Source organism: Apis mellifera, linkage group LG15 (assembly GCF_003254395.2).
Source record: "Apis mellifera strain DH4 linkage group LG15, Amel_HAv3.1, whole genome shotgun sequence".
Lineage (NCBI taxonomy): Eukaryota > Metazoa > Arthropoda > Insecta > Hymenoptera > Apidae > Apis > Apis mellifera.
The window spans coordinates 6539691-6562961 of record NC_037652.1 but is presented as its reverse complement, the minus strand read 5'-3'; the positions used below and the strand labels follow the sequence as shown (position 1 = coordinate 6562961).

The window sequence follows — 23271 nt, the reverse complement described above, 5'->3', positions numbered from 1 at the left end:
TATTTCTTGAAATATTTCTGTGATTGAATTAATGATTGAATATTTTTAAAAATTTTTATATATTATTTTTTTATATTTCTATTTTCCAGCATAATAATTTTTACAGAAGATTGATAAAATGTAATAGATAAGATATTTCAATTAGAGAAGGATGATTCGAAATTGTCAATAGTGCAGATTTAGGATACTTTTAAAAGCATTTTATATATATATATATATATATATATATATATATAAATGGATATTTCAAATAAAATAAATTATATGTAAAAATACATACATTTTTAAAATAGAAAAAATAGGATTTCAATATGAAGACAATGCTGCATGAAGCTCAAAATTTGTCGAAGGTGGACAGAAGGAGAAAGAATAAAGAGGCTGAGATAGTGGGCGACTTTAATGATTAGTCGAGGTCATTTCAATGAGTACCACTGTGTGTCATCGCATCATTATTGTGTATACGATATATATATACTCTATATATATAGAGAGTATACATATTCAGACTAATAATTATGATATATATATATATTATATATATATATATATATATATATATATATATTACTATTGGTATTGCTTCGTAACAATTTTATTACTATCATTTTGATTATAATTGCATCCGATCCATTTTTTTTTTATTTTTTATTTTTCTTTTTTTTTTTTTGAATAAATTGTATATCAATAATTTATTATATTAAATATTAATAATTAAAAAAAAAAATTCAATAATAAATCGAATAATTATATAGAGAAAATATTACAAAGATATGTTTATTTATAAATAGTATTTTATATTGTATTTCGAAAATTATAAGCTAATTCAATTGATTTAAGGTTTCTATCTGTTTCATAAAATGATTGTAATATGAATGTGTCACGCAATATCTATGGGCCACCGTATTCTTCTGCTGATTATCTAATCTCACGCTAAATTATAAAACATGGGCACGTTATATTAAGATCTTTGGTCTACTTGTTTATTAATCGACGTATTCAATTTTCTTTTAATTATATAATTTTAAAAATTTAAATTAAGATTTTCTTTAAAACAATTTGAAATTAGAAAATAAAATTATTAATGTCACATGATAATTTATAGGAATATGCACTGCGTCAAAGGAATTCAATATGGCTATCAATAAATTCATAACAACGGAGGACCTGCGATACATCGGAAGTTAATCCTGTCTTGTTCATAAGTACTAGTGCCGCAGGAGTGACTAGGTTGGGTTAGAAATTACCATATCTCCTGCTGCTCAAGTGCTTATCAATGGGTCCGGACTCACATCTATTTCTCAAAATTATGTATTGAGACTTTTTATCTAAAGTAAAATTTTGTCATAATACCTAAAAATTCAAGATTGTAATTTGCGTATGTTAATGTAGTATTGCAATTTTTACTCCATATTTATAATAATTTTTTCTATACAAATATATTAGAAGTATAAATAAGTAAAAGAGAAAAAACACTATGCATAAATGTATTCAATACATGATAAAATATTGATATTGAAGAATAAAAAAAGTATTTATTGGAGGTACTGGGATTTGAACCCAGGACTTTCAGCATGCGAAGCAGACACTCTACCACTGAGTTACACCCCCAGTTGTATGTTGTGTGTTTTATATAAATTAAATGGTACAATTTTATTATTTGAATCGTAAAAATATTATTTTGATTCTAACATTTATTAAATTATATATAATCATTTTTATATAATTTTTAATATTTTATTCTATTAATGTAATTAAATTTTTATATATTTGAATTTGGAAATATAATCTAATAAAAAGTAATTCATTTTCTTTTATTTTTATATTTATTCTGATACTAATTATAGTATAATAAATATAGTATTTGTTATTAATTTTTATCTTGTGATTGAAATTAAGTTAAATGTGATTAATAAATGTATTTTATATGATTAAAGATTAATAAATAAATATAATTAATATATATATGGATTAATTATTGAAATTTAAATTTATATTAGTATCAATATAAATAGTATCAATCGTCCAATAGTTATTATTAAATCATGAAAAATTATAAATAAAGAAAAAAATAAATGAAATAATAGGTAGATTTTTTAAGTTTTATAAGGGTTAAATTTTTAACCTACGTAAAAAGTAAGTACTATCATATCACATAATTTTGATTAGTTTTTATAACATATTGTTTGATAGGTATTGTAGGATAGATAGAATTCATAAATTAAGTTTGAATAACAATATATAAGAATATTTCATATATTTTATAAGAAAAAGAGAAATCTGATGAGACAAACTAAATACGAACATTGAAACTTGCGCCTTGTCTGGCGCTTTAGTCGCTTCGTCAATTGTGCATTTAGATACTAGAGATAAGTGCGGTTCTGCCAGGTTCTACTGATGTCGCAACAATTCAATCTAACCTACGAAAAAAATTAACAGCGTCTTGTTCGAAGTAACTGTCAGTTCACAATACGTCAACGTAAAGTGATTCTATTAAAATTATTTTGTATATTCTCGACTTTTATTAGTTCAGTAACTGATAAGGTTTGTTTTCTACTTCTTAATATTTTATAACTGATTATTTTCAATTTGTTTAACTATTTCATATTTTCAGCGAATTCATATCTACAACACATGGCTAATAAATCTTTGCTAGATGATAAATCATAAAAATTTAAATATATCGAAACTAAGAATAAGAATAGAATCTCAATCGAAGAATTGGAACGGTATTCGCCACGGCTTTCACAGAGATGGTTGGATTGGCGGGCGGGGGAGGTCATCTGTATCCCTCGCCCCCAATGCAACCTAATCCAGAATGTAAGTTTTAATTATTCCCATAAATATATTTATATTATTTCTATAAATATTTTAAATATTAATGTAATTTTTTAATATAGTAAATATTCTTCATTATTTAATATAAATATTTTCTTATAGTGAGGGAAATGACAGGAATCGCTCCTAGTGCCCCAACTAGTGCAGATGCTTGTTTAAGCATAGTACATTCTCTCATGTGTCATCGTCAGGGTGGAGAAAGTGAAGGATTTAGTAAAAGAGCTATTGAATCTTTGGTTAAAAAGCTTAAAGTAAGCATTATGTAAATGTATTGGACCAACAAATGTAATTAAATGTATCTAACATAATTTATATTTTTCAGGAAAAACGAGATGAATTAGATAGCTTAATAACTGCTATTACTACAAATGGAGCTCATCCTAGTAAATGTGTTACAATACAGAGAACTTTGGATGGAAGGTTACAAGTTGCTGGTCGTAAAGGTTTCCCACATGTTATTTATGCACGAATCTGGAGATGGCCAGATTTACACAAAAATGAATTAAAACATGTCAAATACTGCCAATTTGCTTTTGATTTAAAATGTGATTCTGTATGTGTAAATCCATATCACTATGAGAGAGTTGTATCTCCTGGCATAGGTATGTCATAAAACATATTTTTCACTTTTTTTCATAGAGAGATCATGTGCTTCAATCGATGTTTTTTTTTTCATTGCTTTGTTTCTTTGCAAAGCTTCTGTGAATTCATTTGTAGCACCATAAGTGTAAATGATTTATTGTTGTGGCCTTGGTGTATGATGGAATGGGTTGGTTTCCCCGCACAGACCCGTTCTTTACAGACCTATCTGGGCTGACTCTGCAATCGGGAGTAGGCGTAGGACCAGGTGGTAGATTGGTCAAAGATGAATATTCAGTTGGTGGTGGGAGCAGTGCAACAGCTGGAGCAGTAGGATCTGCAATGGATGTTGATGGAGAAATGAACCAAACTATTCAGCATCATCCACCTACTCAACCTACTTCATCTAATAACACTCAGCCATCTCAACAGACTTTTATACCAGGTCTAGCACCACCTAATTCAAGTAAGTAAAAGTTTATTTTTTTTCAAAAAGTATAATTGTTTATTATAAAAATTTGGATTTTTCATTATTATTTATTAAAAATGTATGTGTTCGTAGTATTTATTAGTGAAACAATCAAATTTTCTTTTAAATTAAAATGTTACAAATTGATTGATAAATGTATTTTTAAATATGGAGTTGTTGAAGCTGATTTATTTAAATATAAAGCATGTTTATGTGATCAAAATCTTGTGAATATAAATAAATGCACTAAAATATACATGAACAAAAAGAGCTTTATTATTGCAATATTATATTGTTAGAAGATTTTATTTTTTTCCTGCACATCTTTTATTAATATTGCTTTATTCAGAATTATTTTGCATTGCTAGTTTGATTTCATTTTAGCTTTATTCTTTCTTTTTCCTTTTATTGTTTGGCACAGCTAGTGGTGAGGGTGTGTTTGGCAGTAATGGGGGAGGGAATAATGGTGGTAATCCACATAATAAATTGGATGACAATAATTGCCCCAGACAAACCTGGATTCCTACACCTCATCATCCTACAACACGTAACATTCATCATCGTACGTATTAAATAGAATGCTTTCTTACATTCTATTTTCTGTCTATTTGCCAGTTAATTTTTGTTGCTTTTTGCTAATTTCATAAATATTTGCAATATGTAATCTGATATAATAATTAATTTCAGAAATACTGGCTATAGTTTGAGAATAGTTGATATTTTATATTATGTTGCCTATATTGTGTACGAGTTATATTTGATTTTGCAGCAGTAGTACATCCAATGAGTCACACCGTAGGTAGCCAACAGCAGTCATTGAATACATCTAGTGGAAGCAGTGGAACACAGATGCTGAGTCCTTCACAGGGACAATCTACTGAAACATTTTATGGAACAAACACACCTCCTCAAGATCTTAATCAACCACCTACTGTTGATGCATTAGCAGCATCTTTAGGTATGTTATTTCTAATTTATCATCTTTTAGTGTTTATAAATCTCAAATTCGCTTTCTTAATAGGCGAAGGTCAAAATTCTCCCGTATCTCCTGTACATCTTCATCATTCAAATGGATTTCCAGTAGGTACTGCTGCTTATAATTCAGGAGCACCTCAATGGACTGGACCCAATACTTTGACATATACACAAAGCATGCAACCTCCAGATCATAGACATCTTCATCCTACTTCTTATTGTAAGTAATAAACAATATATTATATTCTAATAATGTAATAACTAATATCTTTATTAGGGGGTGGTCATGGAGGTGAAGTAAGTGGAAACATCGGTGGTTTATTATCTACACAACCAGCACCAGAATATTGGTGTTCAGTTGGCTACTTTGAATTAGATACTCAAGTAGGCGAGACATTTAAAGTAAGCAGTGGTTGTCCTACTGTAACAGTTGATGGTTATGTGGATCCAAGTGGTGGCAATAGATTTTGCTTAGGAGCTTTGAGTAATGTACACAGAACAGAACAAAGTGAAAAAGCTCGTCTTCACATAGGTATAATGAATTATATTATTTTCATAATTTTTAATTACAATAATTCAATGACTATGAATTTTATAGGAAAAGGAGTTGTCTTAGATTTAAGAGGTGAAGGAGACGTTTGGTTAAGATGCCAAAGTGAACATAGTGTTTTTGTACAGTCTTATTATTTAGACAGAGAAGCAGGTCGTGCACCCGGGGATGCTGTGCATAAAATTTATCCCTCTGCATATATTAAAGTCTTTGATTTACGACAGTGTCATAAACAAATGAGAGGTCAAGCTGCTACTGCTCAAGCTGCAGCTGCCGCCCAAGCTGCAGCTGTAGCAGGACATCTAACACATGGAGCACCAATTACTAAAAGTTAATATAATATATTTATTAATTATTAATAAATATATAATTATAATTATAATTATATTTATTAATTATTATTATATAAATTATAAATATATAATTGTAAATTAAATATTTTTTAATTAATAATAATTTATATATATATATAATATATACATAGGTCTTAGTGCAGCAGCAGGAATAGGTGTAGATGATCTTCGACGACTTTGCATTTTACGTCTAAGTTTTGTAAAAGGTTGGGGTCCTGATTATCCTCGACAAAGTATAAAAGAAACTCCTTGCTGGATAGAGGTATATAAACATTATATTATAAATTATTTAAAAAATTAAAAAAATATATATTTTTATATATGTATAATGTAGGTACATTTACATCGAGCTCTTCAATTGTTGGATGAAGTTTTACATACTATGCCAATAGATGGTCCACGGGGAATTGAATAATTTTATTTAATTTTGGATAATACATAAATATGTACATCAAGAAATGTATCAAAAAAAGACACATTACTACAAATTCTGCATCACGTGTGCAAAATGTATAAAATACATACATATATGATACCGTGTAATATTATTAAAAATTTTGAAAAAATCAACAAGAAATTGTTGATTCAAATGAAATAGTGCGAACTTTAAATCCAAAAAAAAAAAGAGAATCGCATTGTTTGAGATTTTATTAAAATTTTTTATATATTTTACACACATGATTTACTGTGTAGGATAAAATGTGCCACGGCCTTGCATTACCGTCAACGTACAAATATTTTGCAAAGGAAATATTATTTTTCTTTATAAAAAATTATTTTTTAAGAAGAAAGAAGTACATCTACAAAAAGAAGTGGAATGGAGGATTTCTATTTTAATAGGCAATCATTCTCATTTAAGAAGAAAAATACATTTTCTACGGTATGGCCTGGTGAGCCCCAGCAAAATGCATGGGTAAAACGTGATACTTTCGGAATCATGAATAGTTGTAATCTCGTTTTTGAGATTAGCTTTGTAAGATAGCATAACTTACATATATTCTACTTAAAGAATGATAATAAGCTCATTCATTGTTTATGTCAAATATAATAACAGTAAAAGAATTGATTATATGTGCACAGTAGGAAGGTTTTCTAAAAATATATATTTCAAAGTACTGTTGGACAGCTTTAGTATGTAGAAACACTGCGATAAATATTATATAATTCTATAAATCTATAGTGTCAAAAGAATCTTAGTATATAACCAAAAAGAAATTTAATAAAAAAGTATTTACATAGTAAAACATTAATGGGAGCAATTAAATATTGACAAAAATTGCATTAGAAAAACATATTTTTATTATATGTATATTGGTTGTACCGACAATAATTTGATATTATGTTATTAGAATAACCTTCTATATTGTCATCTGTTTTATACTTCATAGCCAAAAAGTATCACTAGGCAAATATTTGCAACGTTTGATTTATAATGATGTTTCATGTCTCCTTTTTTACTATTACATTTCCTATAAAAATATGAGTTAATTCAATAGTTAGTATTATCATAATTATTATAATTAGCATAGTTGTTGGTGGTGAGATAAGATGAAAATATTTAAAGTGTGGTACAATCTAATTATTTTAATCAACCACCAATGTTACTATTACCATGTAGTATTTGTTGAATAATTATACTTACTGTTTATCAATCATTTTATTATTTTATATTCGTACAAAATATTCTTATATATATATGCTATATTTGATAATATTATCATACAGAAAAAAAGTTGACCAAATTTTATACCTATTCGTATATATATATATACGTATGAACGAATATGTATATGTACGCATACCGACATTTTATCTTATCTTCATTTATTCTAAGTAAGAAAAATATATTGCTTGTTTTTATGAATTGGTGCATATTATAATATTCTAATTTTTTGCTTCTTTGTTATTATTGAGTAGAGATTATTTAGCTGTTTGTGTTCATGTTGTCTTTATATTTTTTATGTTACTTAATCAAGATCAATCTTATTGATAGAAGAACGAATTGTATATATAGGCATATGTATACGTATTGTGTTGCAAGTAAAAAATGAATTATTCTTGATTAAATATTGAATTATTGTGAGATATTTTATGTGAAAATATGTATTACCTTGTGACAAAAACAAGGTTGAAAAGAGGTAGTTTTTAACATAATTAAAACATATTTTAAAAAAGAAGGAAAAGTTGTATAGTAGAAATAACAAAAGGATGTGCATTTGTTAATGATTATCAAAGAAAAAAATAATATTGATTAAATTTTTACATATTTTAATGATAAAATTTTATATATTTTTCTTCATTATCATTATCATTATTACTATTATTATTATTATCATTATTATTATTATCATTATTATTATTATTATTATTATTATTATTATATATATTATTATTATTATTATTATTATTATTATTATTATTATTATTATTATTATTATTATTAATTATTATTATTATTATCATCATCATCATTATTATCATATTATTACATTATTATTATATATTATTATTTTTGTTTAAATTAAAGATATGAAATTCAAATAAAAGGGATAAATCATTTTTAAACATACTTAACGCCAAGTTCGCTTTAGAAACACATGTGCCATCATTTTCATATTTACCATATATAAAATAACAAACAGGATTAAGAATTTTTATAAATTCTATATTTTTACCAAACTTGAAAAATATAAATGCAACACATGTTTAAATTGTGGTGCTTTAGTACGTCCTATATTGATAGATTTTACAAGATTCAGAATAAAAATTTATACATCTAAATTAAGCTAAATTTATATAAAAACATAAGATGATTTGTAAAAATGTGTTTGAAACTACTGTAATATTCTGAAACAGAAGATAAAAGAAGAATTAATGCATAAAATACAATTGAGAAGTTAGCAACTTTACAATGGAAAATATTTTACATACGTGTTCATATGATATTTTAATGATGCCTCCAAACAATACTTTCTTACATGTATATATTAAAAATGGTATCAAAATGCAATAGTTCTGTCTTATGTCAAAGATACCACAACTAATAGTTATAAAAGTAAACAATGCCTATATAACTTACATTTATGATTGATAGATATAATAATTTAATAAGGATTTATAATTATTTTTTTTTTTTTCATTTTTATCAGGATATATGCAATACATCTTGTTAAAATTTTAACAAATTTTATTTTGTCTCATAATCAATAACAAAACTTACATGTATTTTTTATTTTATGCTTATTTTATCATTCAGAATTTTATAAATAACATTTTAATATAATGAACAGATTTGTTATTCTTTAATAATTGTTATTGATTGTTTTCTGTTTATTAATATTTATTAATATTGGTTTTACTTGCGTTTTAATAGAAAACTGTATTATTAATTATTACAAATTTTAAAACTCAAAGACTTATTCTTAAATTTTAGAAATCTATATATAAGCATATACAATAAATATCAATATAGAATTATACATTAATTATTATTATTCATAATATAGGAAAATTATAAAATAATAGATTAATATACATTTTTTTTACTAGCCTTTGCAATTGAATTTAAAGATAGATCTTTTACATAATATACATTTATTCTTATATTTTGAAATCTTGAAATTTAACAACCAGCTATCTTATTGTCTATTTGTTTTTTTTAAACAGATTGTGTTTAAACCAAAGATATTTCAACAATAAAATTACATCATGATATGTTACAAGTATATATATATGAAATATAAAAGTAATTATTCTTAATCAGTACATTGCAATGCATAATGCAAGTAGAATCACATATAAATATCTCAAACCATATGTTCAAACACAATTTCATTCAGGTAAAATTGTCTGTTGTTGAAGTTATGATATTTTAGTGAATACAAAAATAAATATCATGCAAGTTACAAATTAATATTTATGATTGTCGTTGATACAGAAAAATACATGAAACCTATATTGATTTATATCAATGAAGTACATTTTTGTAAAAAATTGTACAACGATAATACATTATTAGATCATTCGAAAAAAATTTGTGCACCTAATCCTAAATATAAGTTGCAACAATATGGATAAATAAGTTATAAAATCAGATAATTAATAAAATTTGTATACCATATTGTAAAGCATATATACTTACAGAACTTGAATGGATGTGTTTACAAGCTTTTTGTTATTATATTATGAATACATTACATTATATATGATCATTTTCAATAAATATATTCTGAATTAGAAAAAAATGTATTGAAGTTGATATAGAAGGAAATTGTAAATATACAAATGTAGCTTTAGAAAAAATTTTGTTTATTTTGTTTATTAAGAGAAATTTCTAAGATACAAACTATATTTATAATGTAACATTTATTTTAACTTGTTCAATTAGATGTAGTAGATGATTCATTTTTTTTAGGTTCACCTTTGTAAAAATTACCATTACGATCAATTGCTATATTATGGTCTATAATATTTTCCAATGCATTTAAAATAGCTTGATCTATATTTTTAGGTGTAATAAATGTTGTAGCTTCATTTTTCATCTTTTTGATATTTGCATCTATAATTTCTTGCATTTTCAAATCTCTTTCCTTTTTTTCTTTTAATTTTTTTTGAATTTCTTCTTTACGATGTGTTTTCTCTTGACTTAATCTTTTTTGTCGTATCATAGCTATTTTTTCGTTCCATTGACTATTTACATAAGAACATATTTCAAAATCTTTCTCTGTATTTACTTTCATAATATTAAAATCCAAATTATTTTTTTTTTCTTCTTCTTTTTGAACAAAAAAACACCTAAGACAAAATTGCAATATAATATTTTATATAAATAAATTTTATTATATAAATCTGTTATTATAAATAATAATGGAAATTTCATATACATTAAAGATTTCATTATTGTTCTATAATTATTGAACAAACGTTTAAGTTCACAGTAATCTTCTATAGGTATGACTGGTCTTTCTGGTACTCTAAATATCTTAGATTTTGCTGTTGGTAACCAAATTGGTTTTCTTTTCCATCGTACACATTGAATACAAGGTCCATTGGATATTAAATGATCATAAACATTTAAATTTCGTACTGTTAATGTACTAAGTATCACTGACGATCCTATCATTATTTAAAATTAATTTTTCGTATTATATATAATTCTTGCAAAGAATACTTAAGATTATATTATACTGTAACTTTAACTTTTAACCTCAAGATTATTTTATTTAAAAACTCAATTTTTAAAATATGTATATCAATTTCGTGATTGAAATCATTACTAGGTTAGGAACATGTTATTGTAAAGAAATTTATCTTTAGATTTTGTATTATCTAGATATCTAGTTTTTATATCCAAATGATACCTATAAAACTTTATTTATATTTAATTTAATAACGATATGTTTTTGATATTCAATTTAATTTCAGAAAAAATAATTAAATTTATTTTAATTTATTGAGAATAATTATAAATAATATATAATAATTTGAATTCATTACATTTAAATTTCAATAATTTTATTTTATTATAATAGTAAATACAATATAAATTTAATATATTATAATAATCCAAAATAAAAATAATATTTTAATTTTATATTTAGATTACATAATTTTATATAATTCGTTAGAATTTAAAATAATTATTTTTCTCAAAAAAAATTTTATTATATTTTATTATATTTTATTTTTATTAGAATTTTGAGAGAATGATTTATGAAATTGATTTGTATTTAGAGTTATATTAGTATTTTCTTTTTTATACACAAAAAATAAACGAAGCGGCGAAATAATTAGTCTCAGTTTTCGAGGACATCATTAGATACATTGCACCACTTACCTACATAGCGCTATTGCTTTTTTTTAAAAGCAGTAGTGTCTGAGATCTTGGTCTAGCAAGTACTATCTTTATTTCGCATTATAAATTCATTATTTATATTTTTTTATTTTTTTTCCAGTAAATTTTAAATAATATAACGATTGTTGAAATCATAAAAATGATAAAAAAAGCATTTCGATGAGGCGCGAAATAAGTCTTGTTTCAAATATTAAATAAAAAGTAAAAAGAAAAGAAGAAACGTTTAATCAGATTATTAATTAAATTATTAATTTATTAATATAGTGAAATATCAAAAAAACATAATGTATAGTGTTCATATGACACCAGGTAGATCTTCTGATAAACAAAGTACTTCGAAAAATATGGATTCTGAAGTAGGAGTATATAAAAATCGAAGAAAGGAATCGATCCCAGTTAAAGTTTTCAATTATTTGAAAACACAAATGCAGGCAGAAGGAATTCCAAGTAAGTAAAATTTTCATTTAATTTTTATAAATAATTCGTTGAAACTCATAGTTATTTTTGCATACAAAAAATTTTGTTATTATTTAATAAAGATTGAATTATAAAAATCAAAAAATCGAAAATATGATAATCATTTATATTTTTTTCTTTCGATTATATATTATATGTTATGTAAAAGTTATGGACAAAAGGCTTTAAATAAATATTTTATTAATTTACATTTGTGATGCTTGCTGTTTATTTCTTATTAAAATATATAACGATATATAAATATTGATTGAAGATAAAGAAAATAAACGAAAAAAGTTTTTTGATTTTATTTTTAATCAAAAATATTTAATTCGGATAATCTATTAAAATTAATTTCATTTTCTTATTTCTATATCGTTTGTTTCTTTATCCTCGTTTTATAAAAAAAAATTGCATGTTTTTTTCCGCATATATAGTAGGTATATTTTGTAATTCTTTTTTGCCAAATTTATATTTTTACAAACACCAACTTAAAAAAAAATCATTTTACTTTTTTTTATTTTTTTAATACTAACATATTTTTTCTGTAATTAACATTGCACTTTTATTAACATTGAAAAAATAGTTTTACATGATCGCTATAACATAATAAATCGCTTTTTTGAAATTTTTAGATTAAATAAGATAATCTTCAATTGATCATGTTTGACTTTGATTTATAATCTTAAATATATAAATAATTTGTGTAATTATTTTTCTTCATAAATTACATAATATCATTGTTTTTATATTCTTTCTTTTTTAATAATGATAAATACAATTTTATGTACTATTAATAGTACACATTTTTTTTTAATTTTTAGAAAGATCATTTACTTGACTAACCAATGGTTCAGTATTGATCACTGAAAATAAACAATCTGTAACTTCAACATTTAAATCTTCGCATATATTTACATCTTTTTCGGCTGGTGTTTCGTAATTCGTATAATTATGAGTCCAAACTTCAGTAATTGAATCTTCACTTCCTGCAACTGATTCTCTTAAATCAGACTCGTTATTTGATAATGGTGAATGTAATGGCCGTGATTCTTCTATCATAGCTTCCCTAACGTTCGTTTGTAAATTAGCCATTCGCATTCCGCATGAAGTATCATTATAAAGTAACCAATATGGAGAAAATGAATGTTGTCTATATTCTGCAACAAATTTTTCTTTTTGGGAACAACTTATACTTGATGAAACTGGTGTATGAGTAACAATAGGAGCTATGTAACAATATACACAAGATGTTTGATCTAATTTTGATAAATCTATACGTTTGTTACTAATGAAATTCAAAATATTTTCTAAAATAGAATCTGGAGGCATTTTGGATATTCTTTTTGGCCAAAATGGATCTAGCATTCCTGAAGATATTAAAAACATAATATTATTTTTCTTTATATTCTTAAATAAATAATTTTAAAGCAACAGTAGAATGACTACATACCATTTGTTTGTATTTTATCTGTTATAACAGGTATATCCCTATGATTATTAGATTCTGTTTGTATTATAGAATTACAATTTTGTTCTGATTGTCCTAAATTTTCAGATAATGGAATGGTTGACTGATTATTATGTGAACAAGAATATTCATATGGAAGATTAGCATTGTAATGATTATTATTAGAAAATGTCTGAGATGTAGTAGATGTATATGTTTCTTGATCTATATTTGCATTTGAAAAGGAATGTGTATATTGCAAATACTCTCCAGTAGTTTCTGTACTGCACTTAATTAAATTTTGTAAATAATAGGAATTATTACAATTAGATTGATCATTAGAAATAATATTTGTTTCACAATATTGATTTTCTTCCGATGGATTCAAATTTAATAAATTTTGATTTGAATTATATGGATGTATAGTCTCTGTCATTCGATATTGACATGTTAAATTTTCATCATTTATAGGCTTATTTAAACTATCAGAGATTATATTATCACAATACATAGTCTGAAATACTTTTGTTGGTTGAACATCTGATGTTGCATAACTGTTACCTGTTGCATCCATAACATTGGTAATAGTCCAATTTTCATAGACTTGATGCATATCAATATTTGTGTTAGGATATTTATATTGATTAATATTTTCATTTGTTAAGACATTTGAAATTTGTTGACCAATTTCTTCAACACTTTTCACAAAAGTTGGTTCATTCAAAAAATATTCTCCCTTTATACCATTTAGAAATCCATAGCACTCTGTATTGTTCTCTAAATTTTCTTCATTATCTTGATTGTCTGATTCAGCAGTTAAAGTATCAGAATTATCTAACAAGGTATTGGATTGATATTGTTCCATTGTCCAAAATCTTCCAAGTACAGGACTGGCTATCTCACCCAAATTTGCACCAACTGGAGCTTGTAACATTTTTTTTAGAAGTATAGATCCCTGCATATTGCTATTTGTATCTTCTAATGTTTGATATTCTACATTATCATTTGGTTGATATATAGATGTATCTACATTATTAACAGCAACTATATTAGACTTAGTATAATTACTAATATCTAAAGGAACTTTTTGCATATCAGATGAAACAGTTGCTGTTCTTAAATCCACTATAGTTGAATCTTGTATTTGATTATTATTTGCATCATATGTTTGAAATTCTCTTTGAATTCTTTTTAACAAAAATTGTTTAAACTCTTCATAATGAGGAATTTTATTATCTTCATCTCTGCTTGCAATTTCTTCTTCTGCACCCACCTGTAGAAATAATTATTTTATTTAAAATAAATATTTTATTTTTTTATTAAAATTTTGTTAAAAAACATTACATATAAACTAATAAAATTTTCATTGTTATAGAAATATTGTAAATATACAATTTTTAATAAGATTGATAATTGATGATCGATCTATAAAATTAATCATATTCGATATAATTTTCTGTCTCAAGCATCATCGATCAATTTTTGAGACGAATGTGAGATTTTCTAAAATAATTTGAATTTTTTCAAGTTTGAATATACATTACAACATCGAAACTAAATGAAAATCAACTCACCCATTGATAAGGTGGTTGCTGTTGCGGGCAGTAATAATCATCAGCCATACCGTAATCAGGACTATGTAATGGTGTGGAGGTTAACCCGAGTTTTCTGATTTTGACTTTTCTCACTTTCCTCTTACGATTTTGCTTAAGATCTTGCAGTAGCCTGCCAACTTCATTTTCATTTCCGCCTTTTGCGGCTTGCAACACTTTAACCAGTAATTTCTTCTACGGTCAGAAATCATAATCGATCGTTCAAAAATCAATTTACTTGTCGTTTTAGGAAAAAAATTAAGAAGGAAATTTTTTTAGTTATATTTCTAACAATAAATCAGTTACCTTTATGTTACCTGGTACTCGATATCGAAGAGCTAAAGCTTGTAATTCTTTGTATGATAAATTTGAAATATCGTTGCTATTCATTTTTCAATATCAAGCCATCCAGTCGTAATATATCCTTCCCTCAATTCTCACACATTCCTGATATGGCCGATAGAAAAATTCGTCTGCTAACCGAATTACGCGGTTTCTTTTAATTTAAAAATTGATTTAACCGAAAATAAGTTTTTCACATGAAATGTTGAAAAAATGTTGAGAAATATCGTCCTTTTCATTGTTAAATTTGATTTGTCTTGAAAGTAACTATCTTTATTATGTTATTAGTCAAAGTTTTTCAAAGTAGTTTATATTTTAGTTATATTTCCGTTTAATATTAAATAATTTTCTTAGAATATATTTGAAACTTATAATAAATTAATAAAAGCATCTTTAAAAGAAGAAAATTAAAGATTTTAATTCTTTAAATAATGTTCTTTGTATATTTTTATGTATACAATATTCTTTTATCTTTATATACAATGATTACTATTGATTACTATTATTGGTATCAAGTGCTATTATCCTGCCATCTGTAAATTACGATTTTACAATTTGATCTTATCGATCGATAATACTGCCACTTTCATAATTCATGCGAATAATTTTATATTTAAGATGTTTCATTAAAATAATTTATAATATATTTTGATGTATATATTCATTTAATGTATATATTCAACGTTTGATATACATTTCTATTGTATTTATCGGTGATCAATACATTTCAAATAAATGATCTCCATTTGTAATCATGTTTTTGGCTTTGTTTCAATTTTAGAAAGTATTTTTGCCCGTCTCATGTTTATAATATTAAAGTTCATAATGCATTAAATCTTTTCCTTTTTATTTTAAAATGATATGATATTATCATATGATAGGCAAGTTGTATGTGATGTCCGCATTTAGTAGAATAATCGTAAATAGTCAGCCGCATCTCGTAGCTGTTGTTCTTTAGAAAGTAGTAAGTATCCAGATTAAGTGTACATATACTCCAGACTAAATATACATATACCGATGAGTAATTTTACGATCGATTGATCACTAATTGACTAATTCCTGCCTAATCAATGAGATAAGATATTTTCTACCTGTTGCTTACGTATAGATATTTTTAGCAAAATTAAATTTATTAAATTGGAAAAACAGTTTCATTTTTACATAATTTCATTATTTTTTTATTTTGACTATTTTAATATAAAGATAAATTGTCAAATAGTTTTATTCGACTTTTGTCGAAGAAAGAAATAATCGCTTAATAGAATTCTCTTATAGGATTTACATTAATGTAAATAAATTTTTTTTTCAACGCATCTTATTGAAATAAATTGTTCACTTAGCAAATTGGTTAAACTCGATAATTGATGAGACTTGTTTTGAAACGTATAAAAATAACATATGACGATTGTACGGAGTTGTGTGCATTATTCTAGTGTGCAAGCGAAACCAATTGATTCGCTAGTACGCAAATATAACGGCTGGGTGGAAAAGAAGCCGGATGGAGCGGGGCTTGGGAAAAAATAAGCAAGGATAACGAGCTGAATGACGATTGTTTATTGAAATAATATCCCATTAGCTAGCGGTGGCCAATATTTGGCATATGTATATAATGGGAAAAGAACGTAGACTTGCGCGGGAGCAAGTATACCCCGTGCTTTTGCGTGGCAGCTGTTTCAGTGCATGAACGCTGAAGGCTGCGCACATCGTTACCCAGTCCGTGGCTTATACGTTAGTCGGTCGTGAAGCATCGATCGGAGAAACAAGAGGTGCACGCGTCGATCGGTTTCGAACGAGGAACGTGAGGGAGCGTGAAAGAACGTGAGAAATTGAGTGAAAAGAGGGAAGAGGAAAAGAAAGAAGGAGGAAAAGGAGGAAAGAAAAAGAGAAAAAGGGAGAAAGATCTGGCGAAGAATTTCGGTAATCACAGCGGGAAATTGGAAGAGATCGTTCGATCGATCTCGTTTCGAAGCAACGACGGGAACGAAATCGACAGTCGGACGTGGTTCGGATCGCTGAGCGCGATCGTTTACCTGTGAACCGGCAACGAATCGGTGCTTGCGGTCAATGAAGTCACGTAAGAGCCGCGAGAAAAGTAAGTTCATCAATCATAAAGGCCGACTGTAGTGCCGCTCGAGTTTCCTCTCCGATAATCGGTGCAGGCCAAGTCGATACGTCGTGCCGTGGAAAGAGATCCTCCTTGAGACGAAGGGATTGACACGACAGCCCAGGCCCGAACACATCTCCCCCTTTATCGCGAAACCGTTCGTTGCGGTGTGTCAGTGCTAACAGCTGCCAAAGATGCAACGGCAAGGTGCGAGACTCGTTCGACAGAGAAAGAAAGAATATACGATACAAATTCTCCTCCTTGTTTGCCCTATTGACGATTCCTCCTTTGAGAGATAGCACTTTGGAATACATTGTAATTAATAGTTGGTCCGCTCTAGAGTACCGACCGATGTGACCACGTTCTATGCCTCTCTAGACATTGTCTTTTTCTCTCTTTCTCTTTCTCTCTCTCTCTCTCTCTCTCTCTCTCTTCTTTCCTTTCTTTTTTCTTTTGTATATACATACATAGACATAGATCTCCAGATCTCGCGCGTTTTTAATCGACAAATGGTCCGAAATTGCAAAGTGGGGTGGATACAGGGTAGAAGCTCTCCCGTTGCTATGGTGACCCCGGATGCCCGGGACCAGAGCTGCTAGTGGAATTACACAGTGCATACATTTATAATGTGTATATAAAACTCAGTTGAAAACGCACGGCCGTTTTCACGATTGTTTTACACGACCGAACAACGGTGCGTTTAATAATATTTTTTTCTTTTTTTTTTTTTTTTTTTCCACCTGTTATAACTTATAGATCTTTCTAGATAATAGCAACGTAGACTTTCAACACTCACAGAATGCTAATTCTCCTTTTACGTATTGATTCTTAGCCAAGCTTTATAAGCTTTCTTCAATATTTTGATCTTCGCACTTCTTTGAAAGATTTAATAGTTCAGTTTTACCTTATGTAATTCCGTGATTGTAATTTTAGCAGCGATCAATGGGAAGCTTCTACCTTAGTCGCAAACAAGCCCAATGGTATTTCGCTTTTCAATACAAATCTCGACACGTTTTTCTCTCTTAGCTTGCATTGGAAATCGTAGAAAGGACGAGACGAAACGATGACGGAAAACAGCATGATATAGCGGAACACGGAATAGTTTTTAACGACATCGATTAGAGAGAAACATATTCGATGCTTACGGTTTATTTAGAAATTTATTTCCACGAAAATCTTTATTTCCTTGCGATCGTGAATTTCTCTCCAGAGAAAAAAGATCGGTTCGCTTGATCGTTTTCAACTATATCAAACATATGAAAGCATGTGTAAACGATATCAATTGCATGATAGGATGGACAAGCGTGAATTCGTTTGAAAATTTACTTGCTCGATATCTCTCGAAACGTTTCAAACGCTGAATCTTTGGGAATTGATCGATCGATGCAGAGATTGAAAGGCAACTTGTGGAATTCGCAAATGTCCAACGAAATAGGTGAACGCGTGCCAATGTCGCGTATTTCCGTAAATTTAGTAGTATTTATTATTATTCGTGTAGCAGTATACATACAGCAGTCTCTCGTAGAGTATGTTGGTAGAATTGTCGATTTAGCTAGGTATTTCTATGATTAGGTGCATCCTTTATAGAGAGTTGCAATTATTCTTTAGCGCTCGATTCTCTATCCACGAGATGTAGCATTGGGTGTGCGCTTTCGTTTGATCTTGAATTTTATTTTCGATGTCGGTAATTATTATTTATAGCGCTTCGTGTTAATGAATATCGATTTTACGTAGCGCGGCTTCGATAAGAAGCGCGTCTAGACGGTCGTGTCGCGCTGAAAATTTCCACCCACGAAATTATCAATCAAAGTTTAACTTTCACCCGTGAATGAAAGCGATACTCGATGCTGCATTACTCGATCGATCTGATGAAAATTTCACAATCTTTCGAAGTGTATTATAATTTTCCGAATATAATATATCTTTTAACAACTTAGACTCTCTTTGATTTTTAGCGACAATTTCTCTATTCTCTCTCTTTCTTTCTCCCTCTCTTTCTCTCTCTATTAACTTCACGCATCTTTCCATCGTCGATCGAAAAAAAAAAAAGATGGAATCGTGCGAATATCGTTTCTATTTATTATATTCTCTCCCAAGTAAAACACGAAAAATCATCGATAAAAATCTTTACTTATTTGGATACCGATCGTAAATCGTTAATCGGTCCTTTTTTTTTTTTTCTTTTCAAGTCGAAATGTTTTACCTGGGCAATAATAATTCTTCCCGTTATCTTTCGCTCACGAGTTCTCCGCCTGCAAGTTCTACGCACCTGTATATCTCCAGGTACTATCCGTCTTGGCAATGCGCGCACTGTCTCCCGTAGAATCCCCCGTATTTATCGAAGGGGGGTGTAGGCAGGTTGCCCGGAGGATGAAGACGTCTGACGTGTTTCCATCCTTCGGGCACCCGGCGCATCCTCTCCCTAGTAATGCGTATTCTTGAGCTCGTTGCACTTTATCTCGTAAGTAGATACGCGCCATCTTCTCTCGTGCCTGCTAGTGAGAGAGAAAGAACGGCGTTTTTTCCCTTAGCCTGGTGTTAGAGGAAGACGCACACTTTGATCGAAGGTGAGAGGGGAGTATCTCGAACGCGTGGTACAGTCTTAGGAGTGAAGCGCCTATTGGCAAACTTACAGAGGGCGAACTTGAAGAACTCGGGGGCATTTTAGGGGGTTCCACCGCCGGTGCCCTTGCCCTTGGCGGCAGGCACAAGCCGGAGGAGCTTTCCACATTGGCGGCCAACACCAGATTCTCGAGGAAGGAAATACAGCTTATCTATCGCGGTTTTAAGCAGGAGTGTCCCACGGGCCTCGTCGACGAGGAAGCTTTTAAACAGATCTTCTCACAGTTCTTCCCCCAAGGTGGTAAGTAGCGGTGAGATAAGTTGACCGTTGTATATAAGTATGTAGTTTCAACGGAGAAAGGATCAACGTTCTTTCAGACGCTAGCCAGTATGCTCATTATGTCTTCAACACTATGAAGAGGAAACCGTCTGGAAAGATAAGCTTTGAAGTGAGGATCTTTTGATGAGTGTATACACTTAACTCGAGTAGATACGATTTTTAGATAGTCGCCCGTTTTTTTTTTCCTTTTTGTATCCATAGGAATTCTTGACTATTTTGTCGAAAGTTTCGAGAGGATCGGTAGAGGAAAAGCTGCAATGGATATTTGGACTTTACGATCTGGACGGTGATGGATTGATCAGTAAAGAGGAAATGTTGGATGTTGTTGGTTCGATTTATGAGATGTTGGGCCGTTACACTCAGCCACAAATAGTCGAGCCGCATTTGGCGGCTCGGGAACATGTCGATCGTATTTTTCACGTGAGTATCGATTTCACTTTTGTCATTTGTACACGTGATTTATTTAAAAGTATTCTTTTTTTTTATCAATAAGAAAATTGAATTATAAATTGATGAATCTTTCATCCTCAGTTAATGGACGCGAACAAAGATGGCGTGGTGACAATCGAAGAACTAGTACAATGGTGTTCCAAGGACGAACAACTTTTGCGAAGTCTCGACACGCTTGATACCGTCTTATGAGATCTTTATAATTATTTTATAATCCTCACTCCAAATTCCCAAGACTCTCGAATCCCCCTTAAAATTGTAATGCAACGTTCGAACGAGTTCTGTCAGTAAGTTTCTAGAAATTCGACTATTTGGTCGTATCGTTTAATATTTAATACTTTGTGAAAGGAATTGAATTTCGATTGAAATTACTAGTTCGACTTCATCGAACGTTGCTTGTAAATATGTACTTATCCTACCTACCCAGTCTTTCAAGCGTGCTATTGAATGCATGATGAAATTAACAGTATTATCCCCGAATAGAATTCCTTCTTACATCTTCCTGCATGTGCTAATCCTTGTGCGACTAACAATTGCGCGACTATGACTTTATTTTTAATTTAAGAAAAATATTTCAGCTATAAAAGAAGAAGATGAATTTGTGCTACACATAATTTTGATTTCGGCATCAAAAAATATTATATCTTGTATCGTCTTGAAGGATGAGAATATCTTTCATTAAAATTTTAACGGTACGAATTTAATAATTCAGAGCAAGTTATCGAGCGGTTATTGTACGTACAATACAGAATTGTTTAGGTAAGATCGATGCGATGGGAACAAATCAATCTCCAGATTCGTTAAAACGGAGACTGAACTCTATATTTAAACGTAACATCTAAACTTTAAGAAAACTTTAAGAATTTTATCAAATTATGCTATAACGTTTTTCCGTAAAATTCACAAAGCGATCTAATATTTCTTAACTTCTATATCTCCTCTAAACTTCTATTTTCACGAGTTAAGAAATATTCTGTACTCCTTTAAATAATTTCACGGTGCACGTACGAAGCAGTTTTACTTTTTCACGATCGTTCAATTTTCTCTGATTAAACAAACAAAATGTAAACGTACTTGATAACCATTACTGTGGTTAAGTACGATTAAAAAAGTATTTTCAAAGAGCTTCGATTATTATCCATCGTTTGGGTCATTTTGTTATCTTGCAGCGAATATAATTATAAGATTATTAATTAAAAATTTATTCGAAACTTTTACATTCCAAAATTTAAATATAGCTTACAAAATAATAAAGCGTTCAAGAAATTCGTAGAGAGAATTTATTCAAAGTTTGTTCAAGATTGTTAAATTCAAGTATATGCGAATAACATTTGACAATCGTTTTAGCTCTTGTATGAATCAATATAAAAGTTTTCTTCGATCTTCCTGCTATATTCTTGAATATTTCCAGATTCTTCATTCATGTTAGGAAATATGGCAAGAAAATATGCAAAAGTTCAAACGTATTTAACGCTATAATAAGTTAAAAGATTCGCATATATTATAGATCATAGATTTTACAATACCTTCAAAGACCCATGTACGATGGAACATATATAGTTAGTAACCCAATAATAGCGTATCGTAGTACCCTCGACCAATCAAGAGAAACGTGATCCTCTAAGATCGACGCCTCGTGTGATTCTCTCGTACCTTATTACATTTATTATTACTATCGCATAAAAAATATTGTTATTAATATTGTAATTACTATCAACTACTTATTACTTGTCTTCTATCAAATTGAAGCAAGGTATTGCGCTCGCAATAATGAAAATTATTGGCGCATATTCGAGATATTCTAAATCTTATGTGTACAAATATCATCGAATTTGTTGAATTTCTCAAGTTTATTAAAATATCCATATTATATTTGAAAAGATGTGATCTAAAATGTTCTACATATAATGTCATGTGGATATAAAGAGATCAATTCAACGTTTATACATTCAATTTCTCTGGGATATGCAAATTTAAACTAGCACATCCTATACAAAAATATTTGTTATATATCTTATATCAGTTCCATTCAGGAATCAATTTTTTTACAAACTGATTGCTGATAAATTGCTGATAAATTGTATATTTATGTGTATAACAATTTGAATCGATTACTTTCATTATTTTTTTATCAATAATCATACTGTTAAAACAATAATTATACTGTTTTATGATGAGATATTCTTCAATTCTTTTTATCTATGCTCAATTTTAATTGTTTTTTTTTTTTTGAGATAAATTGAAAGTATTAAAAAAAATAGTTTTTATATTTAATAATATCAAATTTGATTTTAAATATTGAAAGTATGACGATTATCTTTTAAAATAAGATTGGTACTAATAATTTTTCTTTTAACATT

General features: G+C 28.3%; 4 protein-coding genes, 1 long non-coding RNA gene and 2 other non-coding genes across 17 annotated transcripts; 3 read left to right on the top strand and 4 right to left on the bottom strand.

Moving 5' to 3' along the window:
• The first annotated feature begins 1183 nt into the window (after positions 1-1183).
• Positions 1184-1283, top strand: Mir252a (microRNA 252a). The gene has a single exon (NR_034306.1). It is a non-coding gene; the product is annotated as a microRNA 252a (primary transcript).
• Positions 1284-1536: 253 nt separating this feature from the next.
• Positions 1537-1608, bottom strand: TRNAA-CGC. Its single transcript has one exon. It is a non-coding gene; the product is annotated as a tRNA-Ala (tRNA).
• A 681-nt stretch (positions 1609-2289) lies between these two features.
• Positions 2290-6827, top strand: LOC409321 (mothers against decapentaplegic homolog 4). Of its 8 annotated transcripts, none has more exons than XM_006563457.3 (12): positions 2290-2541; positions 2612-2817; positions 2938-3086; positions 3158-3437; positions 3623-3880; positions 4305-4445; positions 4683-4841; positions 4905-5078; positions 5136-5390; positions 5457-5738; positions 5893-6023; positions 6096-6827. In XM_006563457.3, exons 2-12 carry the CDS (start codon positions 2751-2753, stop codon positions 6174-6176), a joined length of 1977 nt encoding a protein of 658 aa, XP_006563520.1. In that variant the 5' UTR covers positions 2290-2541; positions 2612-2750; the 3' UTR covers positions 6177-6827. The 8 variants fall into 8 exon arrangements, with proteins under 8 accessions (XP_006563520.1, XP_006563518.1, XP_006563521.1 ...); XM_006563455.3 differs by having other exon boundaries at positions 4656-4841; XM_006563458.3 differs by having other exon boundaries at positions 4653-4841; positions 4965-5078.
• LOC107965637 lies at positions 6345-7509 on the bottom strand. Its single transcript, XR_001705788.2, has 2 exons — positions 7404-7509; positions 6345-7230 (listed from the first exon to the last, which is right to left on the bottom strand). It is a non-coding gene; the product is annotated as an uncharacterized LOC107965637 (long non-coding RNA).
• Positions 7510-10057: 2548 nt separating this feature from the next.
• On the bottom strand, positions 10058-11058 carry LOC726731 (probable 28S ribosomal protein S26, mitochondrial). Its single transcript, XM_001122452.5, has 2 exons — positions 10645-11058; positions 10058-10555 (listed from the first exon to the last, which is right to left on the bottom strand). Exons 1-2 carry the CDS (start codon positions 10881-10883, stop codon positions 10141-10143), a joined length of 654 nt encoding a protein of 217 aa, XP_001122452.2. The 5' UTR covers positions 10884-11058; the 3' UTR covers positions 10058-10140.
• Positions 11059-11633: 575 nt separating this feature from the next.
• LOC409318 (Kv channel-interacting protein 2) lies at positions 11634-22791 on the top strand. 4 transcript variants are annotated; one of them, XM_006563451.3, is made up of 6 exons: positions 16800-17547; positions 17615-17766; positions 20195-20422; positions 20500-20570; positions 20663-20881; positions 20993-22791. In XM_006563451.3, exons 2-6 carry the CDS (start codon positions 17754-17756, stop codon positions 21101-21103), a joined length of 642 nt encoding a protein of 213 aa, XP_006563514.1. In that variant the 5' UTR covers positions 16800-17547; positions 17615-17753; the 3' UTR covers positions 21104-22791. The 4 variants fall into 4 exon arrangements, with proteins under 4 accessions (XP_016772345.1, XP_006563512.1, XP_003250260.1 ...); XM_016916856.2 differs by lacking the exons at positions 16800-17547; positions 17615-17766 and adding an exon at positions 11634-12062; XM_006563449.3 differs by lacking the exons at positions 16800-17547; positions 17615-17766 and adding an exon at positions 11865-12062 and having other exon boundaries at positions 20228-20422.
• LOC100576273 lies at positions 12546-15768 on the bottom strand. The gene is made up of 4 exons (XM_003250211.4): positions 15420-15768; positions 15096-15308; positions 13525-14794; positions 12546-13441 (listed from the first exon to the last, which is right to left on the bottom strand). Exons 1-4 carry the CDS (start codon positions 15501-15503, stop codon positions 12885-12887), a joined length of 2124 nt encoding a protein of 707 aa, XP_003250259.1. The 5' UTR covers positions 15504-15768; the 3' UTR covers positions 12546-12884.
• Positions 22792-23271: the final 480 nt, after the last annotated feature.